The sequence below is a fragment of the Nelumbo nucifera genome, chromosome 7 (assembly GCF_055504915.1).
Source record: "Nelumbo nucifera cultivar China Antique chromosome 7, China Antique-T2T, whole genome shotgun sequence".
NCBI lineage: Eukaryota > Viridiplantae > Streptophyta > Magnoliopsida > Proteales > Nelumbonaceae > Nelumbo > Nelumbo nucifera.
In genome coordinates this window covers 593,555-613,306 of record NC_142655.1, presented here as the reverse complement: position 1 = coordinate 613,306, position 19,752 = coordinate 593,555, and the positions used below count along the sequence as shown (strand labels likewise).

Sequence of the window (19,752 nt, the reverse complement as noted above, 5' to 3'; positions counted from 1 at the left end):
CTGTAGAGCTATAAACATTCAAAATGTCAACAACCTACACCCTATGCACCAACACCTGCCCGTGCTTTGGCATCAATTCCAATCTGGCACCTACCCCAACAGTACTTTGGGCCTACAAATTCTGACCCTGGGCTGAACCGTCATTCTCCCTAAAAAATAAACTCTTATTTTTAAAATAAGCACTAATTTTGGGCTTATTTCCCAAACACCAATAAGTGCTTAACGGTGTGGTCTCCACCCAAATAAGCACTTATTTCGAATAAGCACTTATTTTTAAGCACTCCCAAACATGGCCTAATGATGTTATCTTTCTATTGAAAATTTTAAAATAGAGAACAAGGAATATGCTCAAATAAAATAGCATTTATTTGGGTCTACACCCTCTACTATGTGATATCGGCCATCTGGATCATCCCGATTGTTTAGATATAATAAAGCCCTAACTACAATAAGAGGGGCTAAAAAATGGGCGTCAGGAAATGGAATGGACTAAGGTGTGGATCCTGTGCAGTAACGAATGGACCAACTTTGTATATCAAAACAAATTTGATAGAAAGTTCTACTGCATGAGCCCACAAGACTGCAAGCTTGCAACGTCTACTTAATTCTGTGTAACAAAACAAATTTGGACTTGTCTTCAGTTTCTAGGTGTGCTCTGGGATAAATGAAAGCCCCAAAATAAAAACCTAGTCTCTTAGAATTGATTCAAATCAGGGAAAGCACAATCAAGTAGGAATCAACATCTCATTTTTCATTATCAACAAAAAGAATTGTTACATTCTGATTAGTAAACTGACTTGGCATAATTCAAACATGATGTTTGGCACTTTTCTGAGATCATGATCAAGAGTAAGGATCATCTATAATGTCATCTTTTCCTGCCATCTCTGACGCACAGTGCAAGGCTGGTGTGCCATCCAGGACCTCTATACAAGAGTTCCAAGGTTTTGTGAATCATGTACTGCCTTCAATCCACAAATATAGTATAAACATCTGATGAGATATGGTACAGAAGGAAGCACCTGTTCAGAGCGAAATGCTTCAAATAATGTGAACTTGAAGCTGTGCCATGTGAGATCCATGTTATTCACAGAGACAATACCACCTTCATTGCTAAACCTTTGGTATTAGCCTTTGAGAATTAGCAGAGATCAATTTTGGGTAAAGATTCTAACTGCACAAAAACCCACTTTTTGCACTGTCACTATCAGGTCCAATATGTGCAAGGAAAAAGAGTACTTAGCAGTAATGTAGGAAGTCAATGCCAAACAGAATACTTACCAGCCGCTATACTCAAATCAGAAGTTTGGGGATTTGTTTATTGCACTCTCATCCTGCAAATATCAAATTCAGTCACAAGCATCAATCAAAATAGCAATCACCCCATACTTGGACCACAGTTAAGATTATCAATAGACTGAATCAAAATGGATGTTTGTACCAAGTTCCAAAAGCAGTCAGCAGATGCAAAATGGTTGGATGCCTACAGCAGCCAATTATAAGACCACATTCCAAAACTTGAAGCAGTGATCACTGCAATCAAGTTTAAGACCATCTTTTCCTAGATAAGAAGACAATTTAGGATGTAGAATAGTGACCCTCTCCCTCCTACATCTCACATGGAATTGAGCATGTTTCTTTTTGTCCCTTTTCTTTTCTTCATCTTTTTTTTTTCCTTTCATTTTGTTCATCTTGTCTAATTAATAGCCAGACACCATAAATGATAGAACTAAGAATAATCCATACAAAATAGAATTTAACCAAAACAAAAGAAAAATATGCTTGATTTGGTTCTTTTTTTACTATAAAAAATATGCTTCTTGACATGCAAATCTGCAATTTGCACAGAAATCAGACTAACAATGGAAAACATCCTAGAAACAAGTAATCCCATTAATCACACCGACATTGATGCCTGGGGACAGTTGTATGGGCCCTAAAAGCAAATAATCTGACAAACCCCATCCAACTTGATTGCAGTCTCCATAGGTATATACTCCATGTCACTTACCCACTAGATCATGTAAATTGGAGAAGGAAATCAACCAAAGCATCAGAAGGCATCTCAAAAGGTCCATAAAACCAACTCCCAGGATAATTGAATCGAATATGCCAACATGCATGAAAGCCAACTCAACCAAACCATGAGCAGGTCTCTACCCCGAAAATATAGCATATGCCTTTTTAACTTTTCAAGTCATACGAGTGGTAGTACAAACCGCCACCTAGGCCAGAACAAGGATCGAAATTCCGCAACATGTCAGTCCGTATTGGCCAATATGTATCATATCGGTGACCTACCGAAATGCCACTTTAAGCTTGGTTTCGAGGGTTGACCTGTTTCAGGGGGTAGGCAGGCCTTATACTGCCGCCACCCCCCTCAACAGGTTTGAAAAAATAAATAAATAAAATAAATAAAAGCATCCAACGATACAGACCGATACGCCCCATCCGGCTTATTGATCTGTATCAACATTTAGAACCTTGGTCCAGCATATGGGCAAAACCAAGTCTAATGGCACAGTTCTCCTGAACAGTTGAAAAGAAAAGATGCATTGAAGTTGATCTTATATAATCTGCATCTGTCATGAAGCAATTTGTAAGGACGAGGCAAAAATAAAGTAGACCATACATCTTAGCATCTCCCTTCCCTTTTGCATCCATGAAGTAGTTAATACATCTTAGCATCTCCTTACCCTTTTGCATCCATAAAGTAGTCAATACATTTTAGCATCTCATTACCCTTTTGCATCCAAAGAGAAAGGTTCTATAAGAGCTGGGGAGGCCATAAAAAGATGTGAGAGAGATCTAAGGGCTCATAATTAATACAAAATTTTGTGCTAGGACAGCAATTTGGGTCAGCCCTATGCTTGGCCGAAACCAACCCAAGCTTTTGCACAGTTTGAGCTTTTTTTTGGCTCTGGCTCTAGGCTGGACCTAATCTTTTTTTTTTTTTTGATAAATGAAAGAAATTGATATTAATAGTGAATCAGTGAGCATACAAACAGCCTAAGAAGAGGCACGAGATATGACCTCTTCTTTAAAGATGAAAGCATAAAACTCGCACTAATCTTGAAAACTCAGGCTTAAACTTGGGTTGGGCTTGGATTGAGGCCTCAGGTAGCCTGAACTCATTTGACCTTTCCAATATGTTTACCCCATGTACATGTGTATAGTACATATAGATTGCATATTTATACTATGTATGTATGTATGTTTACACTATATTGCGTACATTGTAGAGTATATTTAAAATAGGTATATGATTAGGGGTTGACAATTTTTGAAAGGAACCCAATGTAAGGCATATGATGTGTAGGGATGCAAATGGATTGGATCATGATCCGATTCTATCCGAGATCCGATCCTATTTGGTCGAATTTGGATCACCCCTGTTTGGACCTTCGGATCCCCCCCTTCCAATCCAATATATATTATATATTTATAAATATAAATATATATAATACATATATGGTATTTATTTATTTATAAAAACTACTTGTATTTTTTTACTTTATTTAAATTAGTATATTTTATTTTTTCTTTTAATAATTTATTAATTTTTAAAGAAAACAAGTCAGATTGGATCAGATCCGAAGATCTGATTTACCAATAGGATTCAAATTCAAATCGAGTCATATCAGATCCGATCGGATCTTCGGATTGGATCCGACATGAATAGTGTCGGATCGGATTCGAATATACCCTGATTCGAATCTGATCCAATCCATTTGCATCCCTAATGATGTGTTACATGTAAGCCTATAAGGCTATAACATAGGCCTCATTAAAGGTTTAGAAATTTCTGTAACAGTACCCCCCCCAAAAGAAAACTTCTTAGGTCGTCCTCTATGTTATCATCCCAAGTCCAGACACATGCACAAATGCTATATATATAATCTGTATAATTTTTTTACCTAATTTATATCTATATGTAGTTTTCTTTTATTCTATTTCCAAATTGGACTATAGAGCTCATATAAAGGATAGAAGTGCAAGACATGAGCAAGAAGAGAGAAGACCATCAAACCCTACCAACCCACCCAGGCCTGTGTTGTGTTGATTTACCTCAGGCTGATATTGGGATGGCCTACTTACGCTTCAGGATTAGGTTGGGCCTAACCTGGGCCCAAGATCCAGGTCATTAGATTAGACCTGGATTGGCCCTAAACCCAGATAAACCTGCCCAAGTTGAACCTTTATGTGGATCAAGATAGAGTGGAATGACAAAATAGGAATTAGACAACAAAAGAGAGAAAAATACAAAAGTCATGATCTGCTGATATGAACATAAGGGACCATAAACACTGCAAAGAAAAAACTCCCCTTGCAGGCATAGCATTCATATACCTAAAAAAAAAGCTTTTACAGCCAATTTCTCTAGCTAATCATATTCCACAAAATACCTTGAATGTTTTCCATATCAGTAACAACAAAATATCAAACATGTTTAAAAAAGGATGGTGATGTAAGATTAGGGCTGTCAATGGGTCTGGTTGAACCCGACGGACCCGAACCGATTGGATTAGTTCTAGTTCCAAGAACTGGAACCGATGAACTGATGGATTGGTTCCAGTTCCTCATATATTGTCCCAATTCTTATCAGTCAGAAACAGTTCCACCCAGTACCGAACCAATTCAGACCCGACCCAAGCTATATATAATACCTATTTAATATATATAATATATTATATATTAAATAAGTTAATATTATAAATAATATTTTCAATAGGATTATTATAATCAGGCCCATCGGGTCAGACCCAATTGTCCCGAAAACCAATTGATTTGTTTCTGGGTCTAAAACCTTATCGGGCCCAATTCAATTTTGGGTCCTTAGTAATTCTTGTCGGGTCAGTTCCGATTCTACCTAGACCCAACCCGTTGACAACCCTATGTGAGATATAGGTTCCAACAGGAGAAACTAAAGGTGGAAGATAACATTGTTTTGAAAACCGGACCAGACCGGATGGTCGAACTGTTTAACCCAAGAAACAGTAAGATCACTCGTTCCATTGAATAGCTATTGTGCAAAAAAACTGTTGAAATGGTCAGAGAACCGCTGACCCAGGTGGTCGAACCGCTAAACTGTTCGACCTGGTCAGTAGTTCACAGTTTAATAAAATATTTAATTTTTTATTTGAAGGATGATTAACGTAGAGAGAGAGAGTTGGGGGGACTAAGACGAGATCTCAGATCTGAGATCACTAAGATGAGAGAGAGAGAGAGAGAGAGAGAGAGAGAGAGAGAGAGAGCAAAAAGGGTTGGAGGAGATGTTGTCGTGCTTTCTGTTGCCACCGGCCCAGCACCGCTGCCACCGTCATCATCGCCGGTAGCATCTCTTTTCTTTCTTTCTTCTTCTTCTTCCTTCTTTTCTTTCGTCTTTCTTTTTATTAAACCATCTGAGCCGTTCGACCCAGACAGTCACACCACTGACCCAGAAACCAATGGTCAAAGCAGTTCCGTCTCCGGGTCGGTTTTTAAAACCTTAGAAGATAATGCTCGCAATAAAGATTTCTTTTGACATGGATCATGAAGGTTGAATTCTGTAATTACTAATCACAAAGAATTGAAAATGTAATCTGTTGTAAGGCTTACTTAATTGTTACTTTATAGTTGCTGTTAGTAGGACAGTTACAGTTACTTGTTTTTCTTCGTTCTTTTTCTTATTGTTCTGATTCTAGGATATGCCACCAGGGGCATACTTGTAATTTCAGATTCTTTTATGAAGTTAATATAAATAGAAAACTGGTGGCAGCCAGTAGTGAACTTTTTTCTCTCAACCGTACCTCTCTCTCTCTCTCTCTCTCTCTCCGAATCACCACATGGTATCAGAGCTGGTTTTCTGGGTTGAAAAAGACCTACGATCCTGGTATCAGGTTTCTTAAAAGTGTTTGGATGTGGCTGTTTCTGCAGAAACCCTAGCAGGTTTCTAGCGGCTGTTTCTGCAGAAACCCTAGCAGGTTTCTAGCGGCTGTTTCTGCAGAAACCCTAGTAGGTTTCTGGCGGCTGTTTCTGCAGAAAACCTAGCAGATTCTGGCGGCTGTTTCGGCAGAAACCCTAGCAGTTTCTGGCGGCAGTTTTTTTTTTTTTGGAAACCCTAGCAGTTTCTGGCGGCAGCTTTTGTGATTTCTTTTTCCTGGCCATAATAGCAATGAAACCCTAGTCAGAGAAGGGTGATGCTGGTGCAGATTCCTCGGTTCTATGCTGTGAAGTCAAGTTCAGATTAGCACCTTCGTACAAGTGCTGAACAGGTGTGTTTTTTGTTTCAGTTTGTCTCAGTCTTCTTTGGCCAATGGTGCGTAGGGCTCATGCCTTGATTATATAGTTATTTGTTTGGACGTTGGATGGTTAGAGTGTGTGAACCACAGTCAGACTGATTGTAATGTCTGTATTGGTGGTGCTGAACCGATTACCGGACTGGTTTATTGTTCTGTTTGGACGTTGTGTTGATTGAACCCCTTGTTCTTAGCAGTATTCCCTGTGTTCTCAGCAATATTTAATGTTCTTTTGCTCACATTCTAGGAGTAAACCCTGAGTTGCTCACATTCTGATTGTGGCAGCTGTGTTGTTGGGTGGCATTTGGACTGGTTTTCAGTAGTATTCAATGGCAAGTCATGAATTAACTTCATCTGGGGCTACACCAACCCACAGCACAGCGGGTATGGGAGGTGAAAACATGGTTTTTTCCATGCCAATTACCCCTTTAAACGGTCTGAACTACCTAGAGTGGGCTAAGAGTGTAAAACTCTATGTAACGGCAAGGGGTAAAGCTGGTTACATCAATGAAAGGGTGAAAGAACCCAAGGGTGAGACAGCTGAACATGATAGGTGGAACCAAGAAAACAGTATGGTGATGTATTGGCTCCTCGCAGCCATGGAACCTGATGTGAAAAAGAATTTTATGTGGGCAAACACCGCTAGTGAGATCTGGGAACAGGCCAGAACTACCTATTCTGAGCAAAGGCATTACGCCAAGGTTTACCAGTTGCAAGCTGAATCCTCAACATGTAAACAGGGAAACCGTAGCTTGTCCTCATACTATTCAGCCCTTACCTCCATATGGAAGGAATTGGACCATTATCAGGCCATAGAGTGGAAGCACGATGATGATGCTAAGGCCTACATGAAGCCGGTCTCTCAACAACGGGTGTTTGCTTTCTAGTTGGGACTGAACCCTGCATATGAACCGTTGAGGGTGTAGATCCTAGGAAGCAAAGAGTTGCCTACGGTTCATGAGGTATACTCCCTTGTCCAATCTGAAGAAAGCAGGCGGAATGTGATGGTTACAGCTGAGGGGGAGCAGCAAGTTGCCTTGGCTGCAATGAATAATAGCTCCACAAGAAAGAAAAGTGACCCTAAGAAGGCGGATGATAAAGATAAGCTATTCTGTACCCACTATAGGCGTTCACGACATACACGTGACACTTGTTGGGACATCCACGGGAAACCCAAGTGGGCAGCAAAGAATCAAGAACAGGGTAAAGGTCATTTGAAGAAAATGAGCACAGCACATGTGGCAACCCAAGATACTCAAGTTGTCGGTAGTACCCGGGACCACCCTAATAAGTCTGACCCCAAGGAGAATATAATGAATTCATTCAGAGAGCACCTGGAATCTTATGGTAGGACCTTGCGGCAAATGGACAGCTCAGTCACTGGTACTCCCTCTACTTCATTTGCATCTACTTCAGGTAATATGGCTTCTGCATTCCATGTCACTCCCACAGATTCCCCTTGGATCATTGACTCAGGGGCCTCCAACCACATGACCGGTAAGCCTAACTTATTCCAGTCTTATAGTCTTTTGTCAGGAAGGGATAGAGTGAGACTTGCAGATGGTTCTTTTTCTTCCATTGCAGGCCAAGGATCAATATCCCTTCCCCATGGCCTTAACCTGAATTGCGTATTGCATGTCCCTTAGCTTCCCATAAACTTGCCTTCAATTAGTAGCATTACAAGCTCCTTCAATTGTAGTGTGACTTTTTTTGCTGACTCGTGTGTTTAACAGGATCTAACTTCTGGGAGGACGATTGGTAGAGGAAACCTAGTGGATGGTCTCTACATTCTCGACAACAAAGTTGGTCTCTCGGTGTCATCCTCAGAGTCGCATAGTCAGTCAAATAAGAGTCAAATTTTCTTGTGGCATAGTCATTTAGGTCATGTTTCTTTCGAAATAATAAAATGTTTGTTTCCAGTTTTATTTAAGTCATGTTCAGTGTCAGAGTTCATGTGTCAAACGTGTCAGTTAAGCAAACAATGTAGAATAACTTTTCACTCAAGCAATAAAAGATCAAATGTTCCTTTTCATGTTGTGTATTCTGATGTATGGGGGCCTACCAATGTAATCTCTGAGGGCGGATATAAGTACTTTATTACATTGATCGATGATTACTCTCGCTATACATGGGTAATTCTTATGTGTAGCAGAGACGAGGTTCCAAAGATAGTGAAAGACTTCCAGAGGATGGTGTTTACGCAGTTCCATGTTGAAATACAGATCTTCCAATCTGATAATGCGAAGGAATACTTCCATGGGGAGCTCAATGAGTTCTTCGCCTCCCACGGATCTATTCATATGAGCTCATGCGCCAGAACACCACAACAAAATGGTGTTGCAGAAAGGAAAAATAAACACCTTCTTGAGGTAGCCCACGGGATGATGTTACACACATGAATGTCCCAAAAAGGTTTTGGGTGGATGCTATACTTGCAGTTGCGTATGTCATCAACCGCATGCCCTCTAGAGTACTGAACTACATGGCCCCTCATCAGTTATTGTACCCTCAGTCTCCAATATTTTCCATCCCCATGAGAGTCTTTGGTTGTCGGGCCTTTGTCCATGATTTGTCTCCATCCTTGTGTCTTTCTGGGGTACCCCTCCTCTCAAAAAGGGTATCGGTGCTTTGACCCAGTTAGTCATAAATTTTTTGTGTCTATGGACGTGTCCTTCTTTGAGTCCGAGCCATTCTTCCCTCCTTCTCCTCGGGGGGAGAGTCGTAGTGTGGAAGAGGAGAAGCAGGGTCAGGTATCTCTTCCTTCTATTCCGGACCTTACTCCCTTCCGTGTCTTCCAACGTACACGTCAGAGAGATCAGCAGTGTCATAGAAATGTGGAGCAGCCAAACACTGAGCAATTGACATCATCAGACTGCCAGGAGGTAAGTCCACCCCCTAACCCTACTCCTACTGTGGATGACCTTGACATCCCTATTGCCCAACAAAAGGGAGTCAGGTCCAGCACTACCAAACACCCCATTACCCACTTTGTCTCCTATGACCACATTTCTCCCTCATACCGAGCCTTCCTATCGGCAATTGATTGCATCCATGTTCCCAAAAATGTTACAGAAGCCTTAAAATGCCCTAAATGGGTAGATGCCATGAAGGAGGAGATTAATGCCCTCCACAAAAATCAGACTTGGGAATTGGTGGATCCTCCAAAAGGGAAAGACCCCGTGGGGTGCAAATGGGTGTTCACAATTAAGCACAAGGTAGATGGAACAATTGAAAGGTACAAAGCAAGACTAGTAGCCAAAGGGAACACACAAGTATATGGGGTTGACTATGATGAGACTTTTGCCCCGGTGGCTAAGATGAACTCGATTAGGGTTCTCCTGTCCTTAGCTGCTAATTTTGACTGGGAATTGCATCAACTGGACATAAAGAATGCTTTCCTGAATGGTAACTTAGAAGAAGAGGTATACATGGTTCAACCTCCTGGATTCTGTGCCAAGGGAAGTGAAAACAAGGTGTGCAAGCTACGGAAGTCTCTCTATGGCTTAAAACAGTCTCCCAGAGCCTGGTTCAGTAAGTTTCACATGGCAATTCAAGAGATGGGATTCGAACAATGTCAGTCTGATCATACACTCTTTGTGAAGAGATGTCAGGAGCAGGTTGCTGTATTGATAGTGTATGTAGACGATATCATCATTACAGGAAGTTGGAGCTCAGAGATACAGAACTTGAAACAATTCCTTACATCTAAATTTGAAGTGAAAGATCTAAGACTCCTAAAGTATTTCCTTGGGATTGAAATTGCCCGCTCAGAAAAGGGTATCTTTATCTCTCAAAGGAAATACACCATTGATCTATTACGGGATACAGGTAAATTAGGTGCAAGGCCGGCAGATACTCCTATGGATGTGGACCACAAGTTAGGTGACTGTGTTGGTGAACCTCTGAAAGATGTGAAGCAGTTCCAAAAGTTAGTGGGAAAGCTGATTTATCTGTCCATGACCCGTCCAGACATTGCCTATTCCGTTGGGGTCCTGAGCCAGTTTATGCACTCTCCTAAGAAGCCACACATGGAGGCAGCAGAGAGAGTCCTTAGATACTTGAAGAAATATCCAGGAACAGGCCTACTATTTAGTAAACACAATCACCTAAAGGTGGAAGTCTTTACAGATGTTGATTGGGCAGGAGTTGTGGATGATAGAAAGTCCACTAGTGGGTATTGCACATTTGTGGGAGGAAATTGGGTGACCTGGAAGAGCAAGAAGCAAAGTGTGGTAGCAAGGTCAAGTGCTAAAGCTGAATATAGAGCTATGGCACATGGGGTGGCTGAAGTCCTTTGGCTAAAGAACCTTCTAGGGGAGCTTGGAGTTGTTGTTCATAGTCCTATGTCCCTTTACTGTGACAACAAGGCTGCAATAAACATCGCCAGCAACCCAGTCCTACATGAGAGGACCAAGCATATTGAGCTGGATAAACACTTCATAAGGGAGAAACTGGAAAAAAGGGAAATTTGCATCCCTTATGTCAACTCCAAGGAACAACTTGCTAATGTCCTTACAAAGGGGCTTCCGTGCTCGCGGCACAATGAGTTACGTGACAACCTGGGCATGATAGACATCTTCAGCCCAACTTGAGGGGGAGTGTTGTAAGGCTTAATTGTTAATTTATAGTTGTTGTTAGTAGGGCAGTTACAGTTACTTGTTTTTCTTCTTTCTTTTTCTTATTATTCTGATTCTAGGATATGCCGTCAGGGGCATACTTGTAATTTCAAATTCTTTTATGAAGTTAATATAAATAGAAAACTGGCGGCAGCCAGTAGTGAACTTTTTTCTCTCAACCATACCTCTCTCTCTCTCTCTCTCCCAATCCCCACGAATCACCACATAATCACTTCCCAGTGGTTGGAGTAGGTATTGTGATCCCATCTCTGAACATAATGAAGATTCCCTAGTTCATTTTCATGTATCAACTGCTTCAATCTCAATTATAGAATTTGGAATGCAAACAGCTATACATCTTCAAACCCATAATTTAAATTTTAAAGATGACTTCTAACCCAACTCTAGTGACCCACTACATCCTTCACCCAAATGATGGGCTAATGAAATATAGGGACATCTTGTGTGCAACAGATAAACACAATTTGCTTTTATTTATTTATTTATTTATTTATTATGCTTTAACTTTGGAAAGAAAATAACAGGACAGAAGATAATATTGCCTCTATTTAAGGCCCTATGGAAGTATGGATAATAACATTTTATCCCTTCCCCTCATCCAGTCTATAGGAGGAATGTTATTGTGATATAGTTTTTCTTTTTGGTAATCATTTTTCCTTTGGCTCAGACGCTCAGTTTGGAAGGAGTACAAATACAAATATGTACTGTGCAAATACATACAAAATAATACAAAATACAAGGTTTTGCACTCTACAAATTTGCATTTGTACTCCTTCCAACCTGAGCCTTTTGAAAAAATGCTAAGCATAAGATATATTGTTGTACTTTGTATTCCTTAGAAATCACTTGAATGACACAATATTGCAGGTATGTGGTTTAAGAGATCTGGAAGTCATACAATGAAAAGCAAAGAAAAGATATTTGCTTAGTAATGCTCTTCCTTTTTAATATAGCCAGTTGGAACCACTTTAAACCCTGGACACCTTTTCCAAAAAAAGTAGTTAACACAATAGTTCACATCTATCACTAACCCAATATAAGATGACACCATAAGCTTGTTGACAAAGACTTGTATAACATTAAACTCTTCTCTCTTCCTGTTAACACTGTTCAATCAAAAAGATAAATAAAGAAAATGAAAAAGTGTTATTCTAAGACTCATCATTTGTCTCCAAAGGTTTGTTGTGCCTTTCTATAAACTGCAAATTCAATTCCTAACCACAGAATTCCACATTCTACGTTAGAGAAGGGCAGCCCAGTGCATGAGGCTCCCGCAAATGTAGGGTCTGGGGAGGGCCGGATGTACGGAGCCTTACATCTGCACATACAGAGGCTGTTTCCAAGATTTGAACCCTCCCACCCAGGTCACAATGGAGCAACCCAACCATTGCACCAAGGCCCACCCTCTTCCACATTCCACGTTCATGAAATTAAAATTTCAGTGATTGATATCACTTAGATATTCTAAATTTCTCTTTCTTTAACCAGATGAAATAGAATATAAACACGAAAATAATAACAGCATATTCAAATTTTGACACTAAGATGCATTCAAACAAAAAAAGACACAATGCAAAGCAAGCACCAAATAAAAAAGAGCTTACATCAATAAGCTGAAAAGATCTGCTGATGCATGACTTCAGCTGTGAAGCTTCTGTAGCACATGAATTGCCACCATTGTCACTAATGCCGTGTTTGTGGTCCTACAAAATAGAAAAATGAACACTAAACTTTACTCCTAAACCCAAAATGAAAGTAGATATTGAATCATCAATGTCTGAAACAAATTAAATGGAATATCAACAGAGTCCATATAATGTTATATGTCCACAGAATTGCACCCAAGAAAAAAAAACTGCCAACCCAAAACCCCTTACAGTAAGCACACATGTACATTTAAGCACCCCCCCCCAAAAAAAAAGGACAAATGAAAACTTAAACCAACAACTAAGAAAACTAGAAATGAAATATACACTTTCTCATATTGACAAAATATTTCAGTTACTGTCATCAGTAAAACAAAAGGAGTCAACCATCCAACCAAAAAAACACCACCAAATGACACTACAGAGAAGAAACCACCTTACCAATTAGGACCAGCAGATCTAATAAACCCCCTCCTAATATCCCTTTCCACCTCTACATGTATTTCATGTACAGTACATCAACCCTTTCTATTTTATTATGAACTTATCTGGTTTCCATGGAAACCCACCTCCTCTAGCATTCTCCAAATCCTGCATCATCTAATTTTCTCCATCCAGCTGATCCTATCTCTTTCTTCCAATTCTTGGAAGGTTGAATGAGGAGATTCTTATACCCCCAAGGAAAAAAAAAGGCACAAGGAATTGGACACTTGAGTTGAGCAATTTGCCATTTCCTTATGAGTCTTATCCTGCATGAAGGTTTTCTACCCCCCCCCCCCCCCCGATTGCATATTCACACAAACAAATGAGGAAGCACATTATCAATGAACAAAAAGGGAATGCATGGAATATATAATCACACCATAGTGTCCCATATACCAAAATAAAGGATCTGATTGATGAGTGTAAAAGACTGTAAATGTGCAATCACAGACTTATCCCCTGATTGGAAACTTGGAAGGAATTAGTACTAACTCAAAGAGGCACAAAAGGAACAGCTGTATTGGGGGAACATCCCCCTGTAATCTGATTGATGAGTGTAAAAGACTGTAAAAATTGGGACCAATGGGAAGGGCACTAGGCACATATTTCTTGTAAATCATTATTTTCCACAATTGATTAAAGTACTAACAGTTAATGATAAAAAAAATAGAAAAAAAAAAGAGGTTGACTTAGAATTCACAAGAAGGAACCATTGGAATATTTGGAAAATCACATGGATTCTGTCAAGTGTCACCTCAGAATGTCAATAAATTTGAGAAATAGCTGAAAATATTAGGATGTTAAAAAATTAAGAGTATAAACTTCTAGATTTGGTGATAAATGCTTCATCTATATCAAGGACTCTGTTTATGAGTAGGCTAAGAGCACAGTGAAGTGGCTACCGGCTAAGAGCACAACTTAGGCTTTATTGTTCGAGTCTTTCCCCAATAACCTCATTTCATCTATATCAAGGACTCTGTTTTCTATTTGGTTGCTATCATGTGTGTGCGTTGTGTAGAACTCGCTAGTTATTCTCACCTAAGCCTGTAATCTGTTTCATTCCTGCCAAAAAAAACTATGAAACAGTAATATCTCATTGTAAATCTTAATAAAAAAAGAGCTTCAACATAGGGCTGTCAATGGGCCAGGTCGGGTCTGAGTCGGTTCGGGACTGGGTAGAACCGGTTCCGAACTGATAATAATTAGGATAATAGATCAGGAAATGGAACCAACCCATCGGTACCAGATCATGGATGAAGCATTTATCCATAATATATATTAAATTACAATATATTAGTTGTATAATATTTTCAGCAGATTTATTATAATCAGGTCCATCAGGTCAGACCTGATTGTCCCAAGAGCCGATTGGTTCGGTTCTGGTCTAAAATTCGGTTCTGGTTCCTTAATATTTCTTGTCAGGGCAATTCTGGGTGTACCCAGACCAGGCCCATTGGTCCCAAATACCTCCATGTTCACAATGTCAATTCTACTTGATTTAGTCTTCAAAACAACCAGTGTATTTATAAAAACAGTAGCAATTTGCCAAGAAATATTTTGACTACAATAAACAATCAAATGCTTATTCTTTTGATTAATAATGCTATTTGTATGTAGCATATTTCTCTTTATATGTATTTCTATGTCTAGAGTGGCACATTGCATCAATTACAATTTGCATAAATTGAAATTTTTTTTATCAGCTACGCTTAAATTGAACTTCAAGGCACAAACCACAACTATAAAAGAAATAAAGATATCAACTTATATCTGAATAACATGAGATTAAAAATTGATAAGAACATAATCAATTCAAACAGAACATACACCATCAAATATATAAATGAAATATCTCATACCAGAGATCCATTTTCTTGAGCATCTTCAAAGAGAGATGAGTAATAAGCTGGGTCATAAATAGATCCTCCTAAAAAGACATCGCAATCAGAGTTCTGTCTAACCATAATATGAGCTGGGGGATTCAAAAAACTATTTCTTAAATCCGAATCTGCTTCTCGAGAGAGTGCATTGTCTTCATATGAAGCACCCAATTTGTACATTCGAATCCATAATAATGAAGAAGCCACCCTCACACAAAACCCAACAATTTGCATGAATAGAGCGAGTCTCAGTGAAAAGACGAAAAAGGCTCCATAATTCTTAGGAGAAATATTCCTATACAAAAATATAAGTCAAAAAGTGCATACCATTTCTAGAAAACACAAGACTACAATCTAAAAATAGATAAGTTGTAATAGCATGATGATAATAGAGAATATATAGAATGCAATACAAAACAATGACTCCTTAGTCATTGCAATAATCTGAGTATACAGATTTCCATGTCATGTGTCAATATAGGAAGAAACAAATCTCAAGCATAGCTAAGTTTATGGCAACACCAAAGGTTGAACCTGACTGAAACATTTAGCATTACAGAAGTAAAAAAAAATATGTAGTATTAGCAGGGATAGTTAGATATGATTAGTATAAAGATTTCTTTGTTGATGAAGAAATTATGTTTCACTAATGCTATGTTTGGTTTGAAGGAAAAAGTAGGGAAAGGAAAGGAAAGTCAGGGAAACCTTTACAAACCTTGTATAGGTTTCCCTACCTTTTCCTTCAAACCAAACATAGCTTAAAGAGAAGCAAAAAATGTATAGAGCAAACCAAAATCAGGCAATGGCAAGTGAATCAGAAACTAGTACAGCAGAAAACCCAGGCCATAATATATGTCATCCCTTAAGTATAGGTCATGTGAATTGAGACACTATACAGTGAATAAACAAAAAGGCACAACTCCAACCAACAAAAAAGAACTGAGGAGCCAGGTTCTGGGATAACCATTCCATATCAAGGAATGTGGCTTTTGTGTTGTTTTCTGAATTTATTGAGTACATTATTTGCTATAACTAATAAACTGACAAGATATTGAAGATGTCCAAGGAATTCAGCAAAATAGTTAGTTTCACATTTCCTACATTAAGCATGGATCAGTAGCATAATTCATATATCAAGTCAATGGCCAACAACCATATTCATGACTGATGTACGTAGATGCTTACAATTTTTTGCAATGTAATACAACTTATATTTCACTTTCTTCCCAAAAAAGGAAATTACTGGGAAAAAGATAAATGATTCATGCTGACATGGGTTCATGACCCACGTAATGTAACTGCTCATTCCTTTACCATTACGAACATTGTAACTGAGTAGCTGACTAACTGCTCATTCTACTGCTTGAATATTTAATTGAATAGTTGCATGCATCTGATGATGAAAGCAATGGCTAATAGAACTCGTATTACAAAATGGTATTTGATGAATTGGATATTTCCTATCTAAAAGTTCTTACTCATAATTTTTTGATGGGGTGTCAATGTTCTCAATCATAAATCCATACTTGTTCAAAGTGTAACTTGATTCAGTTTGAATGGTCTATTATTTCTGATTTCTCTCAAAACAACATCATGAGAAAAAGTAAAGAAAACTATAAAACTATGAAATCCATAAAGTTAAATTTCCTGTAAAACAAATCTAAAATGTTCAGGACTATGCAAGGAAGTTATATCTCACCCCTGTTTTATCAGGTAGTGATTTCTTGACTCTTTAGCTTGACCGAGCTTATAAACAGCATGGAACCATGATACTACAAACCACCATGATACTACATTATATAAAATATTATCCAATTGAAAACCCCTCCCTTTGAAAACCTGACTAGTTTCAAATATGCTCAACACACCACTGTGTAGTGCTACAATGAGAAGTCCTGAAGCCAGGGTAATACTAAGGAATACAAAAACTAGAGAATCAATTTGCAGCGTGCCACTAAATGTGATAAGCAAAAACACATGGCGTTAGAAGAGAGAGCAACGTTGGACGCACCATATCTGGTGAGAGAAGAGGATGAACCACGATATATCTAGGAAGATAGCACAACCAAGAAGAACGGCATAGGTACGAGCAAGGCTCTGGCTGCTACTCTCTATTGCAACAAGGGCAAATAATGCTATCGCCAAATTGATCAGTAACACACCGTTGTACAATGCTCCAAGAGATCCGACCAATGCACAACCGATCTGATATAGAAAGCGAACACAGAAATCCAAACGTCAACCAGAGAGAAATAATCAGCAATTTCAAAAACGAATGTATATGACGAAAAACAAGATGCCAGTTTCACCAAAATTTAATATATAGCTTCGCAAAATAAAGAACAATCGAAGCAAACATTCGGATCAAAACCAAATTAGTGAGGATGCAAACGAGAAATATGAGCAAGAACAGAAGTAAACAATGTAATAAAAAACAGTTCATGGGAATACATCAAAAAATCAAAAATATAAGAAAGCAAGCGAAATGAAACCCTAGTCGAGGAGCAGTAACAATAACATACTTGAATGTGGATGAGAAAAACAGCAAAGGATTGAATCTTATCGTAATCCCGGAGCCATGGTCGAATCCGAGTTCGAAATGCAGAACAGGGCATCATAAACCAAAGAGCTCGATGGAGTAGAAAGAAAACAGCGGAATAACAGATTAACAGACGTGGAAAACTAACGATCCCTGGTTTAGCGGACTGCATTGAACAAGGAAGCTCAAGTCTTAGTACGATCCAGAAACATATATTCAAGAAAGAGCGAACTCAGCGAAGTCGTCCAGCTGACAGCTGACAGCTATGGTCAGAGGGCTGGGAAAGCATTTCGCGGTAAATAAAATACTAAAAACCTCCCTTCACGAATCACTTCTCTGAAATTACTTTAACCAGAATATGAGCGTATCGCCATGCCATATCGGTAGCCGGTAGGGTAGCGGGACAAATATAGAAAACGCCCCTATCCTACTTTAGAAGATAAAAGTGCCCCTAAACTATATGACAACTGCTTAAATAGCCCCTGAGGTTTAAGAACCTACTTAAAAAAATACCCCTAAATGACTCTTTTGCCCTTAACTATTCTTCAAATTTTCAAAACATGCTACTATTTTGTATTTCTTACACACGAGAGACGAAGCAGGTTGGGATGCTTTCACTTTCCAATCAAATCTGATCGAGGGTGATTTGGCCCGACCTCGCAGCACAAATACACGTGGGCGTGACCTTGCTCAAATAGTTACTCAGCATGACAGCGCAATGGACGTGACCACAACTCGGAGGGAAAGTCCCACCGAGTTCAGCTCGGCAACTGGGCGAGTATACTACTCGTCGGAAGCCGCCTTACCCGCACCTCCTCCCCGGGGTTAAGGCACTTCGGGGCGTCCCAAGTTCAGGGCGCCCTGACCTCTCTTAAGGCCCGAGCTCCTCCCAATGGACCTCGGGCCATTCCTAGACAGTAACGCACCGATCCATCTCTAGACACCCCGAGGCATAGACACCTCGGGTCAGCCAGCTTGACATAACTTGCTACAAGCAGCTCGTCACTCAAGAGACGGCCCGGCTCAAGGTAATTCACGGAAGGGTAGTTCGGTATACCACAGGAAGGCTTCATGCTCGACCGCCGTACCTGACAAATCTGTGGACAACAGACATGTCCCTCGTCAGATAGCGTCGTGCCTATCACCTTTAGAAAGGTGTCTCGCACCTGACAGGCACGTATCCTGCAACGACGGCCCCGCGCGTGCCACCTTAGCCTTGCCTGTAACGGCTATGGCTGACTGACAGTGGCGGTTATACCTGCCCTGTCAGAAGCCAGAGGGCCTAAAGCAACGAAATTTTGTTATAAGGGGCTTATTCTCAAGGAACAAGGTATCTTCGAATCACCTATGCAATCTGCACTCTTAGCCTTCATTTTCCCTTTGCTTCTTGCACAGAATACTGACTTAATCATCGGAGTGTTCTCGCCGGGCAAACCCCCGGGAGTTCTTCTTTTTCCTCTCGTCTCAAGTACCTCTCAGGAGCCACGCGAGTGCCAGCTAGGAGTGATCGGATCGCGCTACATCATTTGGCGTTGTCTGTGGGAAACGCTTCAAAAGGCCTTTCTCTCTAAACTTTCACAGTTCTTTTCTTCCTTGAAAAAATTCAACACTCATGGCTTCCTCTAGCAACGTCGGACGAAGCACAAAAATGGATAACTCTAGGGAACAACCCCAGCTTCCTATTGTCTGTATCGGATAGTTCACCGTCCCCTTCTCGGTTGACGGAATCCCCAGCTTGAATGTGCCTCTTATAGTGGCACCTGTCATCGCCCCACTCCCTGCTACAGTCGGAGTGACGTTCACCGAACATTCGGTCGTGCCCCCAACGGCCAGCCCGAACCAACTAGAGGACTTGATGCAGTGCATGCAGGCCATGCAGGCCCAAATGCAACAGTTCCAGCAACTTCAGCTCTATCAACAACACGTGCTACACCAGGTCTCCCAGTATCAGTATCAACAACAGTTCCCCCAGCTGCCTCAACTTCAACTTCAGCAGCCGCAGTTCCCGCCCCGGCACCCAGCCTCGCAACAAGCTAAGTCTCACCGCCAGGACGAGCGCCCCTCTGGCCAAGGAGAGGCCCCCCAAAACCTCCCAAAAAACTAGGCCTCCCCCCACGGCAGACGAGAGAGACCGGCTACCCCGGTTTTGCCACAGGCGGACAGGCCGGGAGGACCCCAGCTCGCCAGGTCTACATCACCTCTGCAGTCAAAGTTTGAAATCCCGCTCCTTGAGAACCGGTTCGAGATCCTGGCAATAGACTCCAAGCAGGATCCCTCTGTCCGCAGCCA

At 40.3% G+C, this 19,752-nt stretch overlaps 1 protein-coding gene across 3 annotated transcripts; it reads right to left on the bottom strand.

Annotated features, from left to right (window-relative positions):
- Positions 1–730: 730 nt before the first annotated feature.
- LOC104597710 (uncharacterized) lies at positions 731–17,777 on the bottom strand. 3 transcript variants are annotated; one of them, XR_002022669.2, is made up of 6 exons: positions 17,447–17,777; positions 16,936–17,129; positions 14,904–15,219; positions 12,520–12,618; positions 1,023–1,334; positions 731–926 (listed from the first exon to the last, which is right to left on the bottom strand). XR_002022669.2 is itself a non-coding variant. In XM_010259424.3 (6 exons), exons 1-5 carry the CDS (start codon positions 17,633–17,635, stop codon positions 1,299–1,301), a joined length of 834 nt encoding a protein of 277 aa, XP_010257726.1. In that variant the 5' UTR covers positions 17,636–17,777; the 3' UTR covers positions 731–1,189; positions 1,282–1,298. The 3 variants fall into 3 exon arrangements, 2 of the variants coding, with proteins under 2 accessions (XP_010257726.1, XP_010257725.1); XM_010259424.3 differs by having other exon boundaries at positions 731–1,189; positions 1,282–1,334; XM_010259423.3 differs by having other exon boundaries at positions 731–1,174; positions 1,282–1,334.
- Between the last annotated feature and the right edge of the window lie 1,975 nt (positions 17,778–19,752).

Bases quoted from the DNA above. Each gene is read 5' to 3' on its own strand.
- LOC104597710 (XM_010259424.3), bottom strand. From the start codon at position 17,635: ATGCAGTCCGCTAAACCAGGGATCGTTAGTTTTCCACGTCTGTTAATC. The intron at 15,220-16,935 runs GTGCGTCCAACG...ATTTTTGTATAG, and splicing joins CTCTTCTCTCACCAGATATG to GAATATTTCTCCTAAGAATT. The intron at 12,619-14,903 runs GTATGAGATATT...TCTATTTTGTAG, and splicing joins CTCAAGAAAATGGATCTCTG to GACCACAAACACGGCATTAG.